A 27608-nucleotide genomic window follows, 5' to 3' on the forward strand; every position below is an offset into this window, starting at 1 on the left:
AACCCAAGAAGTCCATCTGAAATCACTAAATGAAAGAAAAATGTACTGATGTACTTACAGTGGTGCATTTTCTTGTATTGATAATCCCTAACAGTCCTTTCTGGAAGCCTGCAAGTTTTGATGAAACTTGAAAAAAATATGATTGCTCTTGACTTAGCATTGCTTTTATTTGATAAGGTTCTTACTTCGTTGAGAGGGATTGGTATTAAGGACAGGAAGTTGATTAGTTTTCTTTAGAAGCACATCTGAAAATAATACAAGTTCTTGGAAAGATTAAAATGACTCTTTCATAGACAAAGTGAATGCAAGACATTGAAAATACATTCTTACTTATAATATCCAAGTTGAAAACCTGTGCAGGTTTTAACATTTAAAAGCTTATAGATGACACCATTTAGCTTTGGCTTAGAGTCAATGTATTTTGGGGAAGACTCCTTTTTTTTTCTTGGTTTGTTTTTTTTTTTTTCAGCCATCATGACTAAACATTTTATCCTAAAAGATTCATCTAGGGTACCTTAAAGACTTAGAGAAGCAAGAGGATAGAAATGTTTGTGGCTTGAGGGGAGTGTCCAAAAAAAAGTTGCTTTGGCTACTTAAGCATGCAAAGATAGGGAGTAAGTAATAGTAAATATTAACTTTTCAAGAACAGTAGTCTGATACTTCTTTTTCATTGGAAAATAAGTGGTACAGTCTAGAAAACAATAGTAGGTTTTCTAGATATGAACCTTAGCTGGGCTTTATGAGCTTCATAACATGTTACTGCACATAGGATAAATGAACAAATTTTCTGTCTTTGATCAGAAAGGCCAAGCTGAACTATTGTATCCAGTTTTGTGGCTTGTTTTTGGATAATGACATGGACAAACTGGAGTGGGTCTCAAGAAGAGGGAAGAATGATAGTCTGTAAATTGTGATAATGGGGAATGACTGATAAGATAAGGCTGGGAAGAAGTCACAGTCAGTTGTGTGAAAGGCTGTTGAAGAGTGCAGTTTTAGCAGGATTAAAAATACAGACCTTAAATGTCAAGAGAATGTTTGGTTTGAGTGCTAGCAACATTTTACGAAAGCAGAGATGCATACTGGAATAGGCTGTGTAGCAAGGGGATACAAATATACTTCACTGGAAATAACTTAGTATCAGGCAATCCGTTTGGACATGGATGGCAGAGGGCAAAGCCTTGAAGAAGTAGAGGGACTGGCTAACTCCTGGTCATCATTTACAGTTCTTGTGGTGCTCAGAGTTAAACTTCCAAGTTTGTCAAATAAATGGTGCTATAAAAAAACTTAGATAATTCCACATTTTTGTGCCGCAGCTTGGTTCGTGGAACATTTTCTGTACCTTTAGATTATGACTTGCATGGAGAAACTGTCCCATTCATCAGGAGCTGTCATTTATGAGTACCCCGGTGCTGTCAGTAGATGGCGCTGTTTCTCTTCTTGTACATTCCCGTTCTCTGTGCTGAGGGGAGATTCTCCCTAAATTTCTCTTCTCCTATGGAATCTGCTTGTCTGTCAGGCTTTAAATATATTGCGTTCAGGAGTGTCAGAGGGTTTGGTACTTGGTCTTAATTCTTCAATAGCCTTTATTCTCACGCTGTTTTGACTGGCAGAGAATGGCTGTTTTTACTTGCATCCAAGAGTGAACGTATGGAGCCATGTGTATTTGTAAGGGAGCAGCTACATTAAGGTGAGCTGAGAGTACCTTTGGATGATAATAAAACTTGCAATTCCCTGAACAATCATTAGAAACTCAAGGAACTCGTAGGGTTTTTTTGTGTGTGTGTAAACAATAAAACTTAATAGTAAATGTATCCGGATGGCTCAAAGCACAGCCCTGTGATGGTATCAGGTGGCAACATTAAGTTATAATTGTGTGTTACCTTTCAGACTTTTTTTATTTATTAGAAGTGAATTTTGAAAATATTCAATAGTTTCACTTTTTATTTTTGCAATGGTGAACTGAATACCCAAGTGGTCTGTAGGAGACCACCAGGGGAGCTCTGTGTGCTGAGAATTAAGATGGTGCTGACAGTATTTCCATATAGAATGGGAAGGTTTCTCATCCTGGGAGGTTGGTTACTGTCTTGGGGTAACTAACAGTTACTATACTGTTAAATTATTAGAGTGGTTTCTGTAGTGATTTTGGTCTACATTCACTGAAGCTGGCTAAGGCCAAGGACTGTTCTGAAAAAAAGCTGAAATGCAGCCACCCCATTTTGGATGCTGGTATGAACATGGCCAGATTTACACTAATTGATCATGATCTATCTCTGTTGCCAGTGAACAGACATTGCTGGTGTTGAGGTCACTGGGATGGCTACAGCTGGTGAGTTTCAGGTGAAACTGAGGATTAGAAGGTGGTGTAGTGGCTTAATTTCCCTGCTCTTCTCCTCAAATGCCTGCCTTGTGCCTACTGTATGACTGTATGGGATCTGAGATCTAAGTAGCTTCAATAAATCCAGGCAGGTTATGGAAGTGTGCCAGGGTTTTGGGGTATAAGTCATACAGAAACAGGTGAGGAAAGGTGTGGAGCAACATAAATGAAAAGTCTCTCACTTCTGCCTAAGAAATGAGAGGGAGCAACTTCTTGACAGGAAATGAGTTCTCCGAGTTGGCCTCTGATTTAAGCCTCTGATGAGCTTATATTTATGGAGAAAAATTGAAGGGTCTGGCTAGTATTTTAGAAAGTATTTTGCATCAAATCTACTGGATGGATTTTTTTGTGATCTTTAGGTGGTACCACTTTGATATGTTGAGATAGAAAGTTCATCTTGGTGCAGTGTGCCACATTTCCAGAAGAATTAACTTCAGTGTTTATTTTTCATTCATGATTTATTGGAATAACTGTTAAATAATCAAATAGTAGTTCTCTGCTAGTTAGGGGTGAATGGTTTAAGTGTTGGTTTGGAGTATATAATATATGACATGAGTAGGTCTTTGGCTTGAAGTTCCAGTCTTAGGTTTGCCTTGACAGTGGAGTTCTGGTAATTCCTTGAGGCCATGGATATGGATAGGTAGACAGTTCTCTCCAGGAAGTGAAGAAATATATAAATCATTGATGGTCTGATAGGGGCTAAGGTAATAAACTTTAGCAGTATTGGAGGTAAAGCTGGAAAAATTTTTGGTGTAATCTCCCTATGCCTACTTTCTGCATTAATAGGGCAGAAGGGCTGCTTCAGACTGGTTTTAAAGGACTAGTGAGGCATATGCTTATTTTTTGAGCACTTTTTTGGAAGACTGAAGCAAATATTTTTGTCAAATATGGAAATGTATTAAATGTTGTTAATGTACCTTCTTGTATAAGGTAGGTTATTTTGTTTGCCTGACAAAGTGGAGGTCTGCTGTTCACATACCAAACTCAGTACTGTTACAGTTGCAGAGAAACCCATTTGCCAGGCTCAGCGTTTTTGGCTGCCACTCAGTGACTTTGTGGTGATTGAGGGTCAGATACTCTTGCAAACAGATTTCTCTTTTTTCCTTCCGTTTTGTATATGGTGCTATGTTTAAGATTAGTAATGTATAATCTGAGTATTTACTGTTATGTATTCTATTATGTGAATTGTGGATTAAGAAATGCAGATTATGTAAATTAGGAAGTTAGATTGCTGACTTTACGGGAAAATTTTGCTGTCTCCTCTCATTCCTTGAAGTACAAATAAGGAAACTGAAATGCGATTTATTTATGTGCCTTATTTATGCATAATAGTTATGGTTGTTTTAGTACTTTTTATCCATTGGAACAGTGTGTCTGGAAATTATTTCACTGTAATAGAGAGTTGGACAGATAATATTTCACTGTCTAGATAAAAAACAATGGGAGTTAATTTATGGCAATTCTCTCTTGAAGTAGAGTGTCCATAAATGTGATCTCCAATGGCTTCAAACAGCCATTTCTTGTTCTTGTGGGACTCCTTCCCTGCTGGGGTCTTGCCAAGAGTTGTTTCTGTTGCTGTAGAAAAGGAGAAGAGTGAGGACCATATAAATAAAAGCTGAGTGTTCTCTGGCATAAATTGTGTGGGAGTTGCAAGTTTTCACAGGTTTGAGATAACCCTGGGGGTAACTTGTGTTCTGCTTGATGTAACTGTAAATGGACTCTCCTCTTAAGAGGTAGGGCCTTTAAAATATTCTGCTGCTTTCCAGACAATAATGGGGGAGCTCAGCTGGCATCTCATCAAGCATCCAGGCATGCCTGTTGGTTCCTGCTATTCTCTGGAATCTGGTGCTTAGCAAGAGCTGAGATGGATGTTTTAACATTTGTTTGCTATAAGGTGTAAAATTCTGTGTCATCAAATATATTCCTGAGAGATGTTTTGGAGTTATAATAGAGTTTTTTATAGATACTTCCTTTGTAATTAAATTGCTACTTTTTCTTTATTTAGCCATCCTAGTTATTTTATCTGCAACCTTTGCTAGTACAGCATGAGAAGGCACAGTGAGAATGCAAAGCGTAGCTAACGAAGACCCTCTATACTACTTGATAAAAGAATTATTGAATGCATAATTGTAGTCAAGAAAAAGAAAAATAGCACATTCCCCCAAAGTTTTTGCAGCCTGGAGAGAACTTGGAGATGATATTATAACCTGTTATTGTGGTTAGCAATACTGATAGAGCAACTGAATACAATAAGTCTCATGCAAATAAAGTGTAAAAAATATACCAGAACAGTATATTTATTTTAAAAAGACATCAGCAAAATGAAAGTTTTGCTAAAATGAGCTAAATTCATATTAAATGAATAACACAAAAAAGAGGAAACTCTCAATTCATTACAAATGGTATGTAATGGAAAGGCAGCTCAGAACATCTTGGAGACTAAGTCAAAAATCATACATGTATAGAGAGGTATAGTAGTTACGAATGGGTTGCTAAGAAAAATGCAACAATAGGTTTGTGTTCACTGAAGTGCCTTTTCTGGCTGTATTTTTACACCCCTCAATTTAGAAACAAAAATAAAGGAGGAAGGTAACAAAAGTGCTTAACTCACTATTGAATAAACTAATATTAAACTAAACATTAGAATGTGCTTTCAAAATGCTGGCTTTTCCCTGTTGGGGTACCACTGAGGATGAAGGGTAAAAAAGTGATCTGTTTTCCTTGCTGCAAGATGAGAAAGGATCTGTAGTTCTTGAGAATCAAACCCTGGGGTGGGTTACAGTGCATTCCTTCATCCACATCTGGTCAACAAATTTCCTTTTTTTTTTGCTCACTGTTTTGTAAATGTCTAGGACTTGAAAGAGTGAGAAGTCCAAGCTTGTGTTTAAGGACACAGCCCCTAAATTTTTCCCCAGGTCGGTTGTAGTATGATGTTCCTAATCAAAGGGAAAAGAATTGTGTTGCTGCACTGCAATTGCCGCCGTCCAGTAAATGCCGTTTGCTCATTAGTGAATGTTTCTTCTGATTTGTGCTCCCATTTATAATGTGAAAGCAGTGCTTTTTTTCAGACAACCTCTGCAGCTCTGGAGCAAATGAGCAGCTGACAGGCTTACTTTTAACAATGCATAGCTTAAATTGTTGTTTTCTTAAAATAGGCTTCATATTTTTCCTCAAATCCCTGGTAATTCCTTTCAGATGTTTGTTGTATTTTGCCACATTTTCAAATGGAAAGACTTGATCCTTCAAAAGACGTAATGAAAGTTAAAACAAAAAACTCACACTAACAAACCAATGCCTACACATGGTAACCTGTTGGAGGAAAAGGAGCATAAAAACCCCTCACTTGCTCTTGGAGCTTACATTCAGGCCCTGTGCTACCTGGAACTAAGTTGGTCCAAATGATGAGATGGGTATATGGTTGGGGAAGTATTCCAAGATTCAAATTTTGGGGGGTTTTTGAGGTTTTTTTTTTAGCAATTTCAGCATCACTTTGTGACAGTCATGGTTTCCTGTCTTTTTCAGAACTGATATGAAAACTGAGAGTGCTGATCCTCATTAGCAATGGAACTCAGAACTGATTTGATTAAGTTGATGCAGGGCATGAGTTTATACTTTATTGCAATTGAATTTCAATCTGACAGAAATTATTTTTCATTGAATCTGAACAGGAATAAACTGTGCCAAAGCTCAGATAAATATTGGCACAGGACTTTTTAATGTTTTAAAAGAACATGTTTTACCAAAGTGCAAGTACACGCCTACACTGGGAGAAAATGTAGATTTTTCTTCATAGAGGTGCAACAGTTGTGGTGTGGTACTTGCATGTGATTTTGCTCCTTTCAGTGTGTTATGTTGCTTATACACACACAGTTCCTGACAATGACAGTTTGGGAGTGTTTGGGATGTATTGTAACATACCTTCCATGCTTATAGGTAATTCCATAAGTGATCCATTACCTCGTATTTGACAGGTGTTTTTACATGTAAGCGTGATTTTAAATGGCAGTCAGACAATGCAGCAATCATTACACAGCTGGCTGGCTCGAAGACATCAAGAGTTCATAACAGTCCTGTGAGAAGGCTGGCTAGAAGAAACACCTGTACAGTGTTGTCCGAACATGATTTTATTAGCAGAGCAGTGTTTCTGGGCTCAGACAGTGACCCCCAGGCAGTGTGAGGAAGGATTTGAGTGGGTCTTCTAGAAATAAGGGAAGGATGCTGCAGTATCTGTGTGGAAGTCTCCCACTTCTGATGCCTACTGATCAGTAGCTGGACAGTTCTGTGTTGATAGATAAACTCTGGGCTGATGTTAAACTTGCTGTGTTGAGAGATCATAGGTAGCACAGGTCATAAAAATAGGAAGTCAAAAGAAGCAAGGAAGCCTTTTCGCTACATCTCTCTGTGTATCAGTAAAGATTTCTTTCTCAATACAATGTCTAGTTGATTACAGTGGAAGATTTGGAAATGGTAGAGGGGTGCTGTCCTATGTATCTGTGGTCCTGGATTGTGAAAGAAAACTCAGCCCTGTTTCATGCAGTGGAAACAATTCCTTATGCTCCTTGGTAGCAGTGTGATTATTTTGGCTATTGTGGAAGAACCACTTTGCTTCTCATGTTTCCAAGGCCTTAACTGAACTCTTGGCTGCGCCAAAAGAGCTGCTCAGCTGTATCCTGATGAGCTGCAGAACAACTGAATGTGGGAGGTGCTGGTGTGTCATCTTCACTGTTAGGTAGATAAAGTGACCGAATTGCTTTGTCAAGAGGCAAAAAAAATCAGGGTAGCCTTGATTAACTTATACTTCTAAGTACTTTTGTATACTAAATAATGCAAATGCTTGTGGACTTTTGTCATCTCTCTTTCTGGGTTGGTCCTCAGTAGTCACTGTGGCCCAGTGAACATGAACCTCCAGTGATGTCTGTCTTCCGCCGTATGAGCTGTTCAGTTCTACCCACCATCTCCTGCCTTTAAACCAATTATCTCTTGATGTAAGGACCTTTGTTGCTGCCCTGGGGTTGCTTAGATTTCTAGAATGTTTTTTCCTCAGTATTACAGGGTCTTCCATATTCATGTGCAGCTACCATTAACAAGATTTCTAAGAGATGCATAATGCAAAAATTGTTCTTCCAGAAACCATTCTGTCTGTTCCCCAGCATGACACAGGTGTTCACGTGTCAGCTCATTTCATCTATTGTTACTGTGTGTATTAATTTGCCTAGTGCAGGCACTGATGTTACAGACCTTAGTTATATGGAACCTATTTTTAAAAATAAAGCATAACGACCAGCTCAAAAAAAAAAAACCCACCAAAAAAAACCCCACACCAAAAAAAACCAACTAAAAACCCCCAAAAATATCACAGCTTTTGTCACTCCATACTCTTGCAGGTGTAAGGGAAGTTCTCAGATATCAGGTTGCTCACAGCTGCTAGTTCAGTCCATCCTTGCTTTGCCATGGAGTTCTTTTGCAAGGTGAATGCCATCTCATCCTGGCAATTCCCTTCTGGTTTGTTGCGTTCCATAATATTTTGTACAGCTGAAGTTTCAACAGGTCATCTTGAGGAGAACCAGCACAGTTTCTTCAGTGATTAGAAATGGGTAGAGTCCCTGTAGCTGCTGTCCTATGGCAATCAAGCAGGCTAAGGCTATTCTTGTGCAGTGATTTTCTGCTGGGTGTACAGAATCTCAAGAAGTTTTCTGTTCCTGATGTGTTTGAACGACAATTTAATAATAAATTATTAATAGTATCTTGGTGGTTAAAGCACTTGCTGAGGTTGTGGAAAGTCTGTGTTCACTGTCTTCATCTGAAGGGGAGATTGATTTCCTATTTCCTAACACAGTGACTTAGTCATTGAACTATTTTGAGGATGTGTACTTAAAAATTTTATTAAATTTTATTAAATTGTATTAAATTTTCACAGAGTTGAGGCCTAGAATGCAGTTAGGTTTTTCTTCAGGAAATGAGTGAATCAGCTACTGACTGTGCGTATGACTGTTTAAATGTTCTGTGCAGAACTGAAGTATCAGTGAAAGAAATGGAGGGGAAACTCCTTTTACAATGATTTTTTAACCTAGAATTAAAAAAAACAGTTGTGGGAGGCCTTGGTTTAAATCTGTGATCAGTGGTTGATAAAATCAATTTAAAATAGGATCATTTACTACAGTACAAGTTTTGTATCTCAGGCTGTTGTCTTGCCAATATTCAAATAATTCTGTAAAGATTCAGGAATGCTCTGCACTGGATATTCCCAGTTATGAGGTATTGGATTTTATTTTCCTTGAACAGAAAACAGAAACCCTTAACATTGCAGTTCTTGAATGTTACAACCCTCACATGTATGAACAAAAGGGTGGTAGTTATTAATGCCTCAGAAGAACTGTGAATCTTTCATTTGCTTTATCAGGTTTTGCTTTAAAAATATATGGAGACTGAATTTGAGGTTGAAATTAGTCACACTTTTTTTCAATTTTATTGCTAAAAAAAAATAAAATCAAAACCCAAGCCAAATCCAAATTCTAAGGAAAACTTGCTTAGCAAGTGCTAGACAGATGCATTGCTGTCTGAGCTGGAGTTTGAACAGTGTGTTTTACAGGAGGACAAGTGGAAGGACAATTTCTAAAATTACTGCAGCAAGGTTCATCAGAGTTCTTCTACTAGGGACCTCTAAATTACCCAAAGACTACTTATGACTGTATAAGCCAAAATCAGCACCTTAAACCTGAACCATAAATCAGTTGCTAGCTAGTTGAGGTCAGGAGGCACAGAGATAGTAGTCTGCAGTTGAGAAATAACTGCTTGTGCACAAGCTGCAGTTGTTTTATTTTGCAGCTGTGTGATACAGCCAGCCTGAAAATAACAACAGCATGAACTGAAGTAGTGAAATCCATCTGGAGTTAAAAGAAAAGTTTGCAGCAAGTGATAAAAGGAATGCAGTGCATACTTGCTTTGACTGAAAAATATTTGCTATGCTAATGACAAGAGAAGCAGTAATTTTTAAGTTAATTAGATTCATCTTTTCTTTTAATACCATTTGGTGTACAGAGCAGGTTACCTAAAGGTGCAATTCTAAACCTCAGAAGAGAGGTTCTCACAGAGAGTGTGTGACCTTATGGAAATTACAACATGTAATTCCTCATAGCTAATGTGGGTTTGGACTATTTGACTGGAGAGGTCTCACTCATACGCAGTTTGATAACAGGTTCCCATTGTCAGTAATAATTTATTCAAAAAAGAGAAGTTATAATGTGCTTATTACCTGTCTTCCACATATAAAGCAGATAATTTTTTTAGTCAGATGTCTGACATGTAATTTACAAGCATCTTGAAAACGCATTTTAAAAGTGCACACAGTCCCTAATTATTCATGGTAGTCTTAATATATTAAGCAAAGATTTTAAAAATAATTAGTGATGTACTTGTAGTACATCAACATCTGTTCTAGAATTGAATCTCTCTTGTTCTGTGTTCTTTATCTTATTTTTTATTTCCTTTAATGTGAACTTCAAAATTGAGCAGCTTTAACAAGTGTCTACATTATAGGCACTTGGGTTCTAAGGTAATTTGAGGTGATGACAGCTGGTTAAACTTGTATTTAAACAAACTTCTGTGCTGTAACACTGCTCTTCTTGTGTTTGTGTTATTAGAAAGACATTGGTTTTGGTTGTAATTTATTGTATCTGTGAGATTCTCATGTGGCCTTTTAATTACATGATTTCATGTTATTTTTCCATCCTCCATTCTGTATGGAGCACCTCATGAGCACTGAAGGAGTGTTTACCTAGTGTTACATTTTGGCCCTCTTTCAGTAGGAGGCTCCATGTTTTCTCTATTATGTCCCACTTGGAAAACAAAGGGATTCCCTCCCCCTGCCCCCACCCGTGGAAGTTTTTTGTTGTGCTCAAGTAATTTTCACAGCTGCAGGAGATGGGAAGATGATATTTTTCCCAGTTGAAAGATGTGGAACTGAGGCAAGGAAAAGGCGTAGACAGAAGTACATAGAAGTACCTGATGAGTTTAGGAATTCGGTATGAAACATTTGGGCTCCAGTTTTTTTAGAATACTTCACATCTTCTATCTTTAAAACAAAAAATTGACCTCAAATTCACTGTAAGTTCAAGTGGAGAAGTAGAGATCAGATGAGTCTGTGTTCTGCTCTTAGAAATACTTGAAGCTGTATCTCTCCACAGCTGTCAGTGGTGTTTTAGTCTTTTAATCGCTGTTGAGCTGTTGCAGGATAGGGATAACTAGCAGAAAAAAAGGGATGAGAGAAGCTTCCAGTATGAATAATGTGAGCTTATTCTGTCCTAAAAGTAAAAAAAAAAAAAAAAAAAAAAAAAATTTGATGATACTTGAAAAAATGTGTTACCACTGACTTCTGTCCTCCAATTTTAAAAAGTATGTATCTCACATCTCTTATAACTTACCTGAAATTGTGAGCTAGTACTTCTACTTTTTAAATTATGCTTCATACACTGTGCACATTCTAGGTGATGCAATAAATAAGGCAGGGACAGGTCAGACTATGTTATCCTTCATGGTGTAATCCTGGTTAATCCATTCATCTATGATTTGAATGAGACATAGATTTTTTTTTTTTTAGAGAAAATATGACACATAATATTATCATACTCTAAGGTTTATGCACAGAGAGGCCAAGCTGAAGATCAGAGGCAACCTTCTCTGTCACTTTCTAAATTTAATGCTAGATTATTTTTAACCTTAATGCTCTTTTAACATTGAGGCTTCTTCTGTGCATGTAATAGCTTTCTCTTTCTAACAAAGTAAACTGCAGCTGAATTTGGCAATCTTGATTTTTTGTGTGTGTGTGACTCAGTGTAGCTCTGCTTGTAGAGATGAATCTTATATTAAACCATTTAATAGCTCTGTCAAGGGTTTGTGCCTTATGCAGCCTCCACGTTCCCAGGGCTGAACTGCCAGGGTTCTCTCTGCTTCCTCTTATGTCTGTATCAGTAGCCCTTAGCCTGATGTTCTCTTAGGATGCTTAATGTGCTTGTCCTGTTTGTGAGTTTGTAGATGGGTGGGTAAACAAAACTGATGAAGTGTTTGATTTCCAGATGTTTAGCAATAAGCTTCAGAATTATTTCTCCTGTCCAGGGATCTCCTGAACCTATGGCAATTTGTGCTTCCTAGACTGCAGTGAATCTTTTTTGTTCAGTCTCTTCTGGAGGTTATGTAAAATTCTTGCATGCACTGGTCCTATTGTCAGGAATTCAAAGCATCTGCTAACTGTTGCATATGGAAATGGAATTTTTCCAAAATGGAAAAATATTTTTTTATTTGATTATTTTAAACCAGATTCTAACAAGATTTGTCATGCAAGTCCCTACTCCCTGAATTGGGGCTTATCACATGTTCTTTCTTTCTCTTTTCCTAGATTTATTTATTTTCACATTTGCCTAACTACCTTTGCAGCTTCTCATCTGTCGTTATCTCTCCCAACCTCTTGCATTCCCACCATTCTGCTCAGTGGTTGCATCACAGTTTGACTTTCTGTGTCTAGTAAGTCCAAAACTCTCTTGAATCTGTCTCCATGCTCCTCAGTGCTTATTTAGGTAAAACAAGTGACCTTGAGTCAGACTCATGGTCCCTCTGCATCAGATTCAGGGAGATTCTTCTGCTGTGCTGAACAGGACAAGGGTTTCACTCTCTCTTCTGGTGTATGGATCTGATTCCTGTGTGAATATCCACCTTATGTAGGGAAGTAGTGGCAAGAGCTCTTGCTGATTCAGTTGAGTATGCGTGAAGTCTCTTCCATGCTGTAATGAATGGGACTGGAACCTCCTTGGAAGGATGGAAAAAATTCGCCATTCTCCTGGGAGAAGACAATTTGCCATGTCCAAGGGATTTGTCTCAGGAGAACTTGGAGGTCAAGTAGCACCCTTAAGGCTGGAGAGAGATTGAGAGACTATGGGTTAAGAAAAGGAAGTAGTGAGCCAGGCCTCAGGGCGGGACCTGGCCTCCTTGGAACCAGAAGGAAGCGTGCAGAGCTGCCTGCACTGCAGAGTCACTATGTCACCTGAAATACGGCAAATCCATACTGCCAGGCGTTAAGAACTCAATATGAAGTGAGAACTTTCTTTAATAAAGCCTTACTTCATGCTCTCTCACCTAGCTATGATATTTTGCTCCCCTAGAATTAACTATCCTACATGGTAGTCTGATGGAATCCCGAATTTTTTCTTTAATTTAAAGAAATTCTGAAATTCTGTGGTTTTTCTCCTTTCTTTTTGAATAACTCCAGACACATGCATATTCTAGCTGTCATTTTTGTGGATGCTGAAATATTATGGATGGATTTTCGTGGGTGGCAAAATGTATATGCCTGGCACAAAGGTATTCCAAATTTGATATTTTTGCTCCCAAAGCATGGAGCTGTAAAAAAATCCTGCATAACAAGCTTTCCAGAATTTTGTTACCCATGAGTTAAGCCATTTTGGCTGTTGGCAGAGAGAAATTAGGGAAAAAAAATGATCTGAGGCAGATAGTTGGCTTGGAAAATTGCATTCAGAAGCTCTGAAATTTCACAAGTTTGTAAGAGTGGAAAGCAGCAATCTCTTACAGCAAAGATCCATAGTCTGTAGTGCCAGTGCCAAAAGCAGCATACACTGCAATTTGAATAATACGCATTTTTGCATAATGTGATGTGGGTCTGAGCTGCAGCCTTCTGAGGAGAAAGCATGTGCGAGATGTCCTTGTTCCCAGCTCCTGGCTTCCTCCTGGTTCAGCACTGGCACATGGACCAGACTCTGCCATTAAGTGGTCACTGGTGTCTGTTTGCTCTGAGTTTCCACAAGCACTGGCTTCTAATTCGAGACATCAAAGCAGGCTGGTGCTCCACTTGTTCCAGATTGCCCTTGAGAAGGGAAGTGTCAGACAGCTTTGATAACGGGTTTGCTCCTGTCTTTGCGTATTGCTCCTTTTTGTGTTCTTAATCTCCAACCAAGTTTTTAACTTAGCTGTGTTTAATAGCTTCAGCAGTTCTGAAAGAGATGCTGAGACTGCTTTCAGATGGGGTTTGTTGTTCATGTAAAGAGCTGTATTAAAAGTAGTGGATATAATTAAAAATATAGCCCGGCATTTGTAATGTAATGACTTTTACCAAGTAAGGGAAATAAAATTAGTTTAATTTACTGTGTCATCACTGTACTAAAGATTATACCAGTATTAATGAAAAGTTGCTATCTCAGTAACTCAATCATCTTAGCAACCTAAGCCCATGCTGGGGTACAAAGTTCAGTGTGGCTTGTCCTTAAAAGAGCCAGTTCTGGTTTTCGAGCTATTTAAAATGCTATTCTAACAACAGCAGTTAGAAACAGGAATGCTAAAACTGTAACAATTTAGGCATGCTAATTGATTCTATTGTGCAGGTAGGTTGTGAATTCTTAATTATATGGTTTTTAATAAACTGTCTGCTGTTGGTTTTGTGTAGATCATCCTTTGCAGGCTGGAAGTGCCAAGTGCAGGATAATTCAGTGAATGATGTGGACTATTTCAGCTTCTTGTTTTCAACCCTTATAGGTAATCTATATGAATGTAATAATTCAGAATTAACAAAATGAAATTTGTTTTGATAGTCAATTACTGAATTTAATTTAGAATAAATGGTTTACTAAGTACTTCCTGAAAGTAATTCTAATCTTGTTACATATTTTTGATATGAGATACCTTTTATTCTCTTGATCTGATTTTTGGCACTCTATTTTTACACTTTTCCATTTGGGCTGAATATTTGCATACTTTTTCTTCATTCTAGCAACTTTCCTAGGAAAGTATGAGGAAAACCTAAATTCAGCATATGACATAAGCAAGATTGTTTTTCCTAGTAGCTTGAAGTAAATGTCTTTTATTGGCTCATAACAATGTAAATGAGTGCCTCTGGGATTTCCTGTGAACGTGCTTACGCTATTAAAAGCATTCCATCAGAATAAAATAATCAAAGTACGTTAAAATGAACTGGCCAAGGTCAGCATGTGAGCAGAGCTACTTCTGCTACTCTATTCTTACTCAGCTATAAAAATAGTTGTATTCTGTGATGATGCAACTTTGGGAAGTTACAGTGGTTAAAATGGTGTAATATTGCTAAGAAATAACTTCCACTAACTTGTGCTGTGGTAAAAAACAGTGTGTTTTCTTCACCTCCTTGGTTATTTATAATGTTCAGCGACTTTGTTTTCAAAAATTACCTTTTTGTTCCTAAAATGGTAAAAAGAGTGCTGAACTGATCACAGAGAAAATGAAAGCAAAGCCCAAATAACTCTTGTGGAGAAGTCATCCTGTTTTGCTAAAACATCTAATACCTGTCTAGAAATAATAAGCCAAATGATATTTTTTAACCCTGAGGTTACATTATTTATTACTGAGGTTACTGAGTTACTGTGAACACATGAAGTATTTTGCATTATACTCATTTTTATTTTTTTAAAGATTCATAAATTGAAATAGCATAACACTGGCCTCTTAAACGTTTTTACACCACATTACAATATTATCGGGTTTCAAAAATATTTTTGTTTTCTGACAAAAGTCAAAATTTGTACTTTGATATACTTCGTTTATAATACCAAGCAAGAGCTTTTAAGAAAAAATTGTTATGTTGACATAATGTAAAAGACAGTGTTTGTCAGAGATGCTGTTAAAGTAGAACACGGTTTGGCTTGTTTTGTGATACTGTTGTACTGCTTCTTCTTCCCCAGGGTTTTCAAGAGAGGAGCTGACTAGTCTCCAGGGCATTAGAGGAAAACCACACATTAGCCAGACACAGCTTTCACCTATCCGTCTTTACCTAACTGATCTGGACCAGTTTTTACACCACTGGGCTGTGACAGAGGTAATACATCAACACTAATTCTGAATGACAGCATACAAACTCTGAGTGCTCTCCATCCCTTTCCCATAGACGCCTAAATCCTGTCGTGATTTGAGTTGAAAAAAGAACAAAAAATATAAAAGCTGTCGAACTGCCAACATTTTTCTACAGCCATCAGATCATATTTTGAAGGAAGCTGCTTTAAAAGTTGAATGTTCAGACACATAGTATGCAAAGCAATACTCAAGGAAAAGATTGGTAGAAACCTTGGTGGAAATTCTTAAGCACTAATAATATTAGGACCAGCAATATGTTTTGGCTTTCAAAAACAAATTAATTGTGAAAATACTAATTATAAAGAGTTTTCCTGGAGAGTAAGTGCCACTATTAATTAAAAAGCACTTGCATTAAATTAAATTTGAACTTGGAAGCAATATTCAGTTGGCATTGGTCATTATTTAGAATAATTCCTGATTAGTTAACCAAAATATGCTGGGATTAGAAACTTCACTCTGAATTCAGTACCTAATATCATAAGAGCTGAAAGCTTAATTTTATTGTTGGTTCTAAAGGGATTTGAGCCACCAGATTTTATTCAAAACAGGTGCATTAGCTGTCTTTGTGCATCAACTCTTTTTACTGTTTAGCTTGCCAGAAAACGCTTTAAGGGTGTGAAATCATGTTTTAATGGCATGCCAGTTTGACAGTATTTATGAAATCATGGTCCTGAATTCAGAAAGAAGAGTGAAACAGGTTTTAGTTGTATGCTTTTCATTCAAGAAAGCAATATAGTAGATGTTTCCTACTTCACAGTGTTTAAGTGATAATGTACTGAAACTGATGGTAGTCTGAGATACACATTGAATGTGTGCTGTTATGTATTAGAAGGTATTTTAAGCAAGGCTGCTGTTTGGTACCATGACTGACACACGTTTTTAGGTGTCCTGCCTTCAGTCATTTGGCTTGTGGAGCAGGCAAACCTCCTAATTTGTTTTTGCATTGTCTCTTCTGGACAGTAATGAAGTGTTTTCTCACCAAAATATCTTTCTCCAGTATGGAAAGATCTGAATGCTCTCTTTCCATGTCCTGTTCCTCTGTGAATGCACCAAAGTGATTGTTTCTTAGAGTTAGCCTAATCCCATATGGCATCTGAAGGATTTATGTACCCCTTACCTGTTTCTAAAAATGTCACCTCTAATGTCTTCTCCTTCCTCTTATTACTTCTATTCCATGAATCTTTCACAGTCAGCACTGAAATAGGACTATTTTCACACATTGAACAGTGAAGTAATTTGATGTCTTTTTTGTGCCTTTGGTTCCTGGTTGCAAGTTTGAGTTTCTTCTGCCACAATCTTCACTGTTGTGGTGCTATGAAGGAGAGTCAGGATTTTCAGAAACTCGAGACTCGCTTTTGTTGAAGTACCTTTTCTCAGGAAAGATACAAGGTGCTCTCCCAGGTTGTCAGAAGGAGATGATGGTCACTAAGCAAAGAGCTGGATGTCCTTGGTTAGTAATGAAAGATGATTTGGACATCATGTGGAGCACTGCACTACTTCTGCACTTACGTTTCATCCTGAAGTCTTTTCTGGAGACTACTTTGTGAAAGAGAGAATAGGAGCAAAAACTCTGTGCACCAAAAATCTGTGTGAAGAAGGACGAAACCTTCTAGACCCACCTGATTTTGTAGGCTTTTAACCAAAGGGAGTTCTGAACTGTCACTTTTTCCCAGTGAGGGTAGTCAAACACTGGAATAAGTAGCCTGGGGACATTCTGGTTCCCATCTATGGATGTACTCAAAACCAGACTGGACACAATGTGGGGTGACCTGCCCCAGGTGACTCCACTTGAGTAGGAACATTGAATTAGAGGGACTTGAGGGTGCTCCTTCCACCTTTAGATATTTAGATAAATAATTAGTGATTATTTGAAAACTCCTTCTGAAAAAAAACCAAGTCTTTTTGTTTCATCATCAACAAATCTTTTCATTATTTTTGCTTTTTAGACATAACGAGATCCACAGTATGGGTAGAGGTTTGTTGTTTTCTTTTATTTGGTAGTTTTGTTACACTTACATTGTTCTAAAAATCAAACTGCTCCCATTATAGGGTTGCCAGGTACTGCAATGCTGTTTGGGGTGTTTCCTCCAGATCTGCTATGTTTTTTCCCCATGGAATTTTGTGAACAGAAAAGCAGGGGCACCTCTACAGTAGCTTGCTTTCATACTGGAGAAAAATAAAGACATTCTTTCCTCTTGCCTCTGATCTGGTGATAATGGTGGCATATCTGTTTGTGTTACAATGAGAGGTGATCATTGGTATTGAAGCAACCACTTCCTTTTATGAGATGCAGAATTCCATTTGTTTTTCACTTGTCTGGTTTTGATTTCAGATGCAGTCATAGATATGGTAAATGATACATAAACAAAACCATGCTGAAGCTCTTCAGCTTTTAGATTACTTTTTTCTCTGTGTTTAAATATCTAATGCAACACTGTTCTTTAAGTTTTAGGGGGTTTTATCTTTTCCTTGTATGAGTACCATTCTCCAACCTCAGACATGTTGATCAATATTTTATATAATGCTCAGTTTGTGAAGAAATTATTCTGGGGACTGTAGTCCATAAAAACCTTGGGATTTGGAGTCTGGACAATTTTTTAAAACCAAGAATGTAAAGAAGAAGAAAAAAAAGAAAGAAAAAGACAGGCTTGGGAAAAACCTTTCCATTCAAGATTTGCCATGAGCTGCACACAAATACTTTTTGTAGATGAAGTAGTTTTCACTAGGTGCTGGACAAACTAATCTGCTCTCAAAAGGAAAAAAAAAGCATAAGCAGCAACAACAACAAACAACCCCAACCAAAAAAGCAAACTGCAGAGTTGCAGGCTCTGGGAAGAAGAAAACTGCCAGCAAATCATGAGGCTCTCCTAGGGTGTGTTGAATGACAGTGTGATGTGAGGGTTCTGTGTACATTGAATTTGAGGGAGGTAGGTTTGGAGCTGTTTTATTCCAAGTGGACATAGTTCAAAGTGTGATAGAATTCTGGAATCAAAATATTTTTAGCTGTGGCAGAAAATTGCTTTATTTAGATAGAGAAGTGCTACAGGAAATAATAAACCCCAGCTTGATTTAGTTATGCTCTTGGTGGGACTGGGTAGAGTGCAGAGCTTCTGAATGCTAACCTTTCATCTGTTCCCTTGCTGGTTAAGGAAGTTTATGGTGATGCTGTAATGTTAAGCAAAATGTTTGCAGTAGTTTTAAATACCTGATAAATGAGAACAGTGCTTGTTGGCTGCAGACCAGGCCTCTACTCTATGCTGAGAGCTGTTTGTTTAAGAGTTCTCTTTGTGTAGTTGTAATTCAGGATTTCCTCTCAATGGAAAAGTTTTTAATGTGGATGAAAATAAATAAGGAACTCTGATGGAATTAGGATTTGAGGGCCTGGTTTCATATCAATAAATGAGACTAGTGATCAGATCCCTATGAGTCCTTCCACCGTCTTCTTTCATCTCTTCCACCTCTAGTTTTGTCTAAACCATTGTTAGTTTTTAGCTCTGCTGAAACGAATAAAGTTGCAAATACTACTTCCCCGTAAGTTTTATGGAAATAAGCAGGTGGAAGAGACAAAACGCTCTAGATTAGCACAGGGTGGTTTATAACTCTGTTCCAGCATCCTGCTTGGCAGCAACCAGTCTGCAGGGGCTGTCACTCAGCCTGTGGGCTGTAGGGGCTTGTGAGGCAGGAGCCAGCAGGGTTGTGGGACTGCAGAAAGGTCCCAGGTGTGAATCTGTAGGAGGCCACGGCTTGTTGGCCTTACTGCTCATTGCTCAACTTTGTTTCAAGTGCAGGGGAAGGCAGTCCCAGCTTCCTGTCCCTGGCTGTGCAATGGGTGATGCCTGTATTTAAGGTTAAAGAGCTGTAAGAGGGAATTTCATGTATAACATATGCATGCCAGAGATGTGGGAGGATATATGGTGTGCCTCTGCAGAAAGGGCAAGTTCTGGAAAGGAAAAGAGTAACTTGAGGCATTTCAAACAGCAGTTTGGACTTCTGGAGTGTTATTATAGCCAGGGCAACTGGTAGCATGTGGATTACAGTAACAAATGCACTTCTGATAGGAACTAATGCTTTGAGGTAGTTTGTAACAAAACCTGTTTTGAGATGGATACTATTTGTAATTTTTTTTTTTTTTTGTCTGGAGCATGGTAATTGGAAGCATGGCAGTCTGAAACCATGTTAATTTTTTGTGGAAGCTTTTAAATGGTGGTGATTTTCAGTTAAGGAGAATGCTTCAGAAAAGTGTCTCTAAAAGCTATTTTGCATAGTTCTAAAGGTTAGTCTTCATGATTTGTCTAAAAGATATGTTAAAGGTGGGAAATTTGGTTCCTTTTCTGGAGGACCTTCTGCTTAAATTTACTTCTGTCTTGTTAAACCCAATTATTTAAAATCACCCCCCTGTAGCTGAAATAAATGAGACTCCAGAATAAATGGTTGCAGCCTGAGGGAAGAGCTTCAGCCTTGGCTCATTTTAACTGTGCCCATAGTGTTTGTCAGTGATATTGTTCACTCCCTTGTAATTGAATTGCTGTGCCAGGATCGAATGAAAAAGTGCCCACAGAAATGAAGAGTTAACAAGGTAACTGTGTATACATGGTAATTTCTGTTGTAATATTTGATGTTTGTGACAGTTGAACATTTCAGAGGGCGAAAGCAAATGATAATTTGAGGGTTTGCTTGAAGTCGAGATTCCAGAGCTGTATTGAGCACACAGCTGACTCGAAGAAATAAAATATTCAACCAAATGTTTAAAATGTTTAAGAGCAAACATTAAGGAAGGTCAGCTGCTTTTAAAAGCAGACTTGAATTCAAAAACCTTGAGATGCATGTAGTGTAATACACTAATCTGTGTCAAAAACTGTTAAGTCTTATATGTGAAATACAGTTGGGAAGGCTGGATCTGCACAGATGTGCTATGAAAAATTACAGCAAATCAATAAAGAGAGCAAGTCAATGCATGTAAATTAAAAGCCCTGCAAGGATGTTTGTCTTGAGAAGTAAACGGTGGTGTAGTAGTGCTATATCTTAACTTTAAGCAGAGATTAATGCTTTAAAAAAAACCCAAAATTGTTACAGTGTAGATTTTGAATTGAAGTTCCTGAAAGATTTCAACTTGTCTTTATTGAGATTAACAGGTTAGAGTTACATTGGGGAGAAAAGGCAGCTGAGGGTAAATAAACTTCCTTCTAAATAAACTTCCTTCTAAACTAGGAATATGGTACAATTTTAATCTTTAAGGAAGACAAAAAAGTCTATATAAGCCTGTTAGTGTTCAGTAAAGCTACAACCTATCTCAGCCTTAATGTTGAGAGGTGAAATTAATCATTTTCTTGGAAAGTAATGCAAAGTCCAGAGAAACAAAAGGGAAATAATTTAAGTAAAAGTAACGCTTCCTAAAATTAATGAAGCTCTTTTTCAAAGGTCTCTTTCATAAGATGTAAAACTTAAACCCAAAGCAAACAAAAAGCACCACACTAGCCCCCGCCAGTAAAACACTAACAGTAAAACACAAACTTCCAGAAAACCTAAGATGATCTTCAGGCCATTGCTCCATTGTACCTGTATCATATACTTCCAGCATATCCTGTAACACCTTGGAGCTGGGAGCTCACTGCAGCATTACTGCACATAACTAGCATGAATTTACAACTCCACAGGTACTGTGTATTGTGCTTTATATTCAAATCCTGGCTTGTGATACCTAACCTAAATTTGCTCAGAAAGACAGGCTTTGTGGGACAAGAGCTAGGTGTAGGGTTCTCTGTGCTTTCAAGCCCTTTTGTTTGAAGAAGAGGCAGGCAGGTGAATTTGGAGACTTCAGCATCAGATGTTTCTTGACTGTCCTGCACGTAGTCTGAAGAGGAGGCATCCAGAGGAGGAGCACTTGGCTGTGGTGACATTTTATAGCTGTGAGGAAGCTGCAGAGCTGTGAAAGAAGGGCATATTACAGCTGCGAAAGGATGAAACAAAAGCTGTTTTGTGGTGTCCTTTCTTTGAATTTTGTTAGTCAGATGGCTCTGAGAACCCGACCTGTGATGTTCTTCCAGTATGGCTTTGTCTACTCCTGGATAGCACACTAGCTGTCCCGCTTAAGACCTGGTTTTGCTGATAGTATTTTCAGAAATGCCCCTCACTGAGAGAGGGATTGTCTCTAGCTCATAGTTCTCTGCCTCTTGGCACCAGATCTTGCTGGTACCCAGACTTGAACACATGATCAAATTGTTGCCCAGGAAGTTAGCTGTGGTGCTTGCCATTCAGGTATTTGTGTCCAGTGGCAAATAAAGATAACTTCACTTAGTTTAATTGATTCTCAAATATAAATTTTGTATCAGACCCTGTGCCAGAGCCAAGGAACCTGCAGACAGGCAAGCACCACAGTAAAAAGATGCAAGATGAGTTTGTGTGCTGCAGTTACCCTGTTTTTGACCAACAATAGGGCATGAATTCCTCTAATGTCATAATTCTTCTAAGTCTATGGAAATATGTACTCTTTCAATATATGGGACACCATATATGTTCTTAAGCATTTGTAATTCTTAAATAAGTTTCTTCATTCCCTGTTCCTCACCCTGTAATGTTCTCCTGCAGACACTGCTCCTCCTTTTTGGCGGTTTCTTTTTTTAACTTAGGTTTTGTTGTGAATGTGTAGGGGTTTCATGTGGGGGTTTTTATGGAGAGGTTTGTTCAGGTTTTTTTTTCTGGAGTCAGTGAATCAGGAATACCTTTCACATCCACCCCTGTGAGCTTACCCAAGGCAGATGAACAAAGATCTCTTGTTGTATGCAGCTTTCTCAACAACTCAGGGCACTGTTAATATTGCCCTGTCAAATCAATTTATTTCAGAAAGAGAAGCAGCACCTGTCAGGGGAGTACAGTGTCTGATAAGCGAGGGTGCTTCAGGGGAGCTGGCCAAGCTTCAGATGCCAAGCTTCATTGCCTGCCCCATCACCTGAAAACTTCTCATTTTCTACGCTCCACACTAACACGTTACACTGGATACAGTCCTGCTCCAAACAGGCATTTCACAAGGGCTGGGGAATTCACTGCAGAACAGCCTGTTACATTTTAGTTACCCATGTTTGAGGTGCATGTCGATGTGAGTTGAAAAATATATTGCAAAGTTCACGTTAGGTTATAGTATCTGGTGTGTGCCGACTTTCTTTTTTAATAAAGTCACTTCTCAGGGAGTCTGAACTGCCTTTGGTCTGACTCCACACAGTAGTTTGCTAAAATACTTGATCCATTATCTTTCCTGCTTGCTTGGGTTCCTCTCTGTGGTCATGCCTGTGTGTGTCTTCAGAGGAAGGTGAGTATTTTTCTTTGAAAAAATGGTACTTTGCAGCATGATTAAACTTGAAATGATAAGAAAATTTTCTCTGGACAGTTGCTGATAAGTAGTTTCCTTGAGACTTTGCATCAGGATTCTGTTGTGTTACAGGAAGTATTGAGGGAGTGGGAACAGTTCAATAATGAACAAAACATTAGCCTTGCTTCATCAGGTGTGCTTGTTCCTGTTGCCATGAGGGCTCACATTGAGACTGGGCTTCCTTGGCTCATCCCAACTCTGTCTTTTGGAGGCAAGAGCATCTTAGAGATGAACAACATTAAACTGATGAATTCCTCTGATTCTACATTAGAACTGTGAAAAGGCTGCTTGGGAATGCGTTGTCAGTCACTTAGGGTCGCTGTCAGTGGCAAAAATGCTTTTAACTCATCCAGTTGAAGTAAAATAGTCCATGGTGTCAGGATCTCCAAAAAACCTGGGTCAGGCTGTGCTCCTGGGGGCCTTTCCAGCCTTTTTAGTTGTTTGTTTGTCTGGGGTTTTTGTTTGTTTCTTTTGTTTTGTGGTGGTTCGTTGGTGGTAGGTTTTTTTCTTCCCTGTTTTAGTTGGCTGCTGTTGGAGTTTGTCTTCAGTGTGGCAGGCAAGGAGGCCCTGTAGCAGTGACGTCCCAAAGCACCAGTAGGGAACCTGCTGTTGCAGTTCTGTGGCTCGTGAGCATGCTGGGTACTTGTCTGATCAATAGGGTTTGGTTTGAAAACCTGCCAGTGGATTACAGAGCCTGTAGCATTTGCTGCATAATGCTAACAGATAATCTCTGTGTTTAAGAGAATGCTTTTCTTTAGGTTAATTTATTCAAGTGAGCATTCAAACAAGATTAAAAAGAAAAGGAAAAAAAAAAAACCCAACAGAATGTCTAAGCCTAAGCCAAACCTGTTATAAAATACTTGCCTCAAAAAGAAAAAACCCACCCCTCCCTGATCAAAAACGCCTGTTCTCAGTCCATTCACTTCAGGATTGCTCTGAAACAAAACTACTCTGGCTTTAGTCCAAAATCAATCTATGAATGTGCCAAAAATGTGATAAATGCTAATCAAATGTAATGTAATGAATCAGCTGTGACATTTTATTATGGAAATTAAACATCATGCAAAACCTTGCCTAAGGAAAATAAATTGTCAGGGAAAATACTAATTTTCATGTGATAATTAAGTTTTCTTTTCCTTTCATTTCCATGTCTAAAAACGTTTCAGTTTCACTTTTTATAACAGGCATTTGGTATGAAAGCCATTTCAAGCAGGATTTAATTTATGGGATTGAAAAGAATTGCCTCTCCCACTTAATTGCAGGAAAACAGGACCGATGTAGGGAATGGTGGTGCTGTTTTGAGGGTGAGAAAGATCTAAAAGGTTGAAAAATCAACTTGCACTTTACCACAACCCTTCTAAGGAATTTATGCTGCTGTACAGTGGCATGATGCATGTTTTCCTTGCCAGTTCAGGAAGAATCTTGAGTGTGGCTGTATTGTAGCTGTAATGAAACGCTCCAACAAGGGAGAGCCTCAGTGGATGATGGGCTTGCTCTAGGGACATAGTCCTAAGGGTGAAATATTAATAATGAAACTGTAGTTTGCTGGGTGGGCCTCGTGGATTTGCCTTCAAGGTCTTTAGTTTGTGGGTCTGTATTGAATCAAAATGGATCTCTCTGGCAGGCTGTGTCTGGTGTAATGTGCTCACAAGCATATGGCAAACCCCTTTGTAAACTGCCTAAGCTCTGTCTTATGAGCAAGAAATGTCTCCTGCATTTTCCCCTTTCATAATCATCCTTCCCAATTTTCATCTCATCTGCATTCCCAGCCAGCCATGATCATTGTTACATTTAGTTGTTGTTTGGATACATTTGATTTCCTGTAGCGTTTTTCACCACTTTGTAAGTGACAGTAAGATCCCTTCCTGGGTGTCATTTTGCCAGCCCAGGCAGGTTAAGTTCTTTGCACTGACACCTGTAAGACAGGACCTCTCTTCTTTGTGCAGTTCTTCTGTGTCTGTTTTGTTTGAATTTGCCTTTCTTGAAAATGAGTGGCTCCTACTTTGCACAGTATGTCAGAAATGGTCTAACTCTGTAAGAGTAGTACTGAACAGATGATCCTTATTCTGTCTGATCGCTTCTCTTGGGATTATCTTTACATCCTGAAGTAACATTTGCCTGTTTTGTGGTTGTATCACAACTACCTTGTGGTCAGCTGTTACTCACAGAATTTCCTTCTCATTTCCAACTGGTGAAACTCGTAGCTGCATGCAGAAGTTTTTGTCAGTCTCCAAGCACATGGAACTTTTGTTTTACTGAATTTTTTCTGTAGCTCTTAACTCATCAAACCTGTGCGATCTTTTCCATAGGTTAGTCCAGTCCTCCTGCCTTGGCAGGGTTTCTCAGCTTGGAGCTGTCATCTGACAGATTTCATCAGTGCAGCTTTACCTTTTGTGTAAGTGCTGCTCATTAAAATGCCAGGTCAGATTGGTGTCACAGTTTGTCCTTGACATGACAGTCCCTGGTAATAACCTCTGTTGCAGCTTGACTTTATTCCTTGACACTGCTAGTAACACAGATGTTTTGAGTGGGTTTCTTGGGAATATTCCAGGGTACCTAATATTTTATCACTTTCAAATTGCAGTGTACAAAAGCCCTACTATATTTAGGATGGTGTACTCAGTTTTAATAATACTGTTTCATTATAAAGTAAATGTATAGTAAAGGTATTCAGTGCAAGAGTGTCTATGAAATTGTTTCTTTAAACAGTCCTACTAGTCAAACGAAACACTTGCACTACCCCTGTGATACTGATTAACATGAGCAATGTCCTGACAGCCCAGTAATGTTATGTTCCACCAGGCAAATGTGTTAAGGATCTCCTGAATTTGGCTGGTGTAAGCAGGGCTAAAAACAGGTGTGGCATGTAATTTTGGAAAAAGCTGAGTGCGCTTCTGTATCACCACAAATGGTGCTGCTTGGCTATTTCTGATTAAACCACCACTGGTACCCACATTAGTTAGGGCTGAGTTTTCATGCCACAGGACTTGGAGCTAATGGCTCTTTCCCTCACCTTTCCCTTTCATTCAGCTGCAAGTGGACTTAGTGGACAAGTGGATAGTTGTGGACTATGATTTTTGACATAACATGGTTGATATGTTCTATTTTGTCATTATCTCTTGTTTTGGTGTCTTGACTTGCCTGATTCAACTAAAGTCTCAAGACCAAGACACTGTCATGGAATTCAATGCCTCAGGTCAGATCCTCCTGTGAAAAGTTCTCTTCGGATCTTGAGTCATGAGGGATCTTAGAGGAATGTGTTTTGCTTAGTTATTTGTAAAACTCATGGACTTAAATTCTTTCATCCTGCAAACATCTGATTTTGCTATTTTCTGATTCCCTTAAGCACAAAGAGAAGATTCCATTCCTCATATATTGGTTCTTCCATCTTTCTTGTCCTTAGCAGGACATCACAATTCCTCATGGTCTGATAACACACTCGTGCTGTGCACATTGGCTTCTCTGGAGGCTTTAGTTGCCACTCTGGTGGCATAAGCAGTGAATGTGAACAGCAAGAGGGCATCCAAGCTCTCCAACTAGTTTGCAAATTATTGGAATAGATGGGAAGGAAGAGAGGAACAGGGAAAGCCATCTGCTGAGGATTGCAGTACAGCTTACTAGCAGTTCTACTGGAGCTGTGGTTTCTTTACCCTGTCCAGGAGACATTTGAGATTTCAACGTAGTTTGCTAGTGCCTGATTATGTAAGCACCAGAAAGTTTTATGCAGTTTATGAAGCAAGATTTCATTACATTTTGTATTGGTTTTGAACATGACATTTTTGGCACTGTAGAGGAAAATAAGTTGGAAATGAATTTTTTTCTACATTCTTGTTATATTATTTTTCTGTTTCACTCTGATCCCTCTGTTTCATGCTTGATGCAGTTATTTGGGAAGTTGTTTTCTGAAACTCTTTGGCTATGAGGAAAGGAATTTGGAGGCTTGGTAGGGCACTCTAGCTTGATAGACTTGAAAACTTTTGGCCTTCTATTACACAGATAAAATGCAGAGACCCTTTTCCAAAAAACCTAATGGTGTAGACCATCATCTCTTTAAGCACTGAGCAATTTATGTGGGCAACGCTAGTCTTATACACTGTAAAGAATCAGTACTTAGAGACAAAATTGCTATGTGTTCCTGTAGGTACTTTGGATTTAGGTTTGTCAGCAAAGTATGACAGTGAGTGATTGCTGGTTGCATTTGGAGTGCTTAAATATAACTTTGTTTTATTAAAACAGGTGATCTGTCACAGCTTGTCCACTATACCTTCACAAAGTCAGTGTTTTGACATTCTCCAGACTGGCATCTGTAAATATCTGGTAGGTACCATTTTATCTTCTGTGTTAAAACTTCCTTGTGATAAATTTGCTAACAGTCTCGTTAATCCTCCAATCCACTTATCCTATGTATTTCATGTATAATTTCAGCATTCGCAAAAGCTTTAAGCAAGATTTGGGTGAGTGTAAAAAATACATAACTGTTGGTAGCTAAGTTGATGAGTAATTTTGCTCAGATTTGTGAATACTTCAGCTTGTCTTCAAGGCAGTTTGGCCATAAATGAAACACTTCTTGGTTTGCTTTGCTTTTCAAAAGAGCGACCAGCAGATTTAGATGAGGTTTTTTACCTCATCAATATATGTAAGTATCTAAACTATGCCAAGAAGATGGAGCCAGGTTCTTTGTGGTGCTGTGCAGTAGGACAAGAGGCAATGGGCAGAAGCTGATGCTCAGGAAGCTCCACTTGAATGTGAGGAAAAACTTCTTTATTGTGTGGGTAACTGTGCCCTGGAATAGATTGTCCAGAGATGTTGTGGTGTCTTCCTCACTGGAGATACTCAAGAACTGTCTGGACACAATTCTGTGCCACGTGCTTTGGGATGACCCTGCTGGAGCAGGGAGGTTGGACCAGCTGACCAACTATGGTCCCTCCCAACCTGACCCATCCTTTGGTTTTTACAGCCTGTCTTCTAATCCTGAACATGCCTGAGCTGAGG

General features: G+C 38.6%; 1 protein-coding gene across 7 annotated transcripts in view; it reads left to right on the top strand.

Moving 5' to 3' along the window:
- TEX10 (testis expressed 10) overlaps nt 1–27608 on the top strand; it is a 55708-nt gene that overhangs the window by 24053 nt on the left and 4047 nt on the right. For all 7 annotated transcript variants that reach the window (XM_069004268.1, XM_069004266.1, XM_069004273.1 and 4 more), the window contains 3 exons: nt 13821–13909; nt 15085–15218; nt 26853–26933. In XM_069004268.1, the coding sequence (XP_068860369.1) occupies nt 13821–13909; nt 15085–15218; nt 26853–26933 (304 nt within the window). The remainder of the gene's footprint in view (nt 1–13820; nt 13910–15084; nt 15219–26852; nt 26934–27608) is intronic.

This window comes from Aphelocoma coerulescens, chromosome 2 (assembly GCF_041296385.1).
Source record: "Aphelocoma coerulescens isolate FSJ_1873_10779 chromosome 2, UR_Acoe_1.0, whole genome shotgun sequence".
Classification (NCBI taxonomy): domain Eukaryota; kingdom Metazoa; phylum Chordata; class Aves; order Passeriformes; family Corvidae; genus Aphelocoma; species Aphelocoma coerulescens.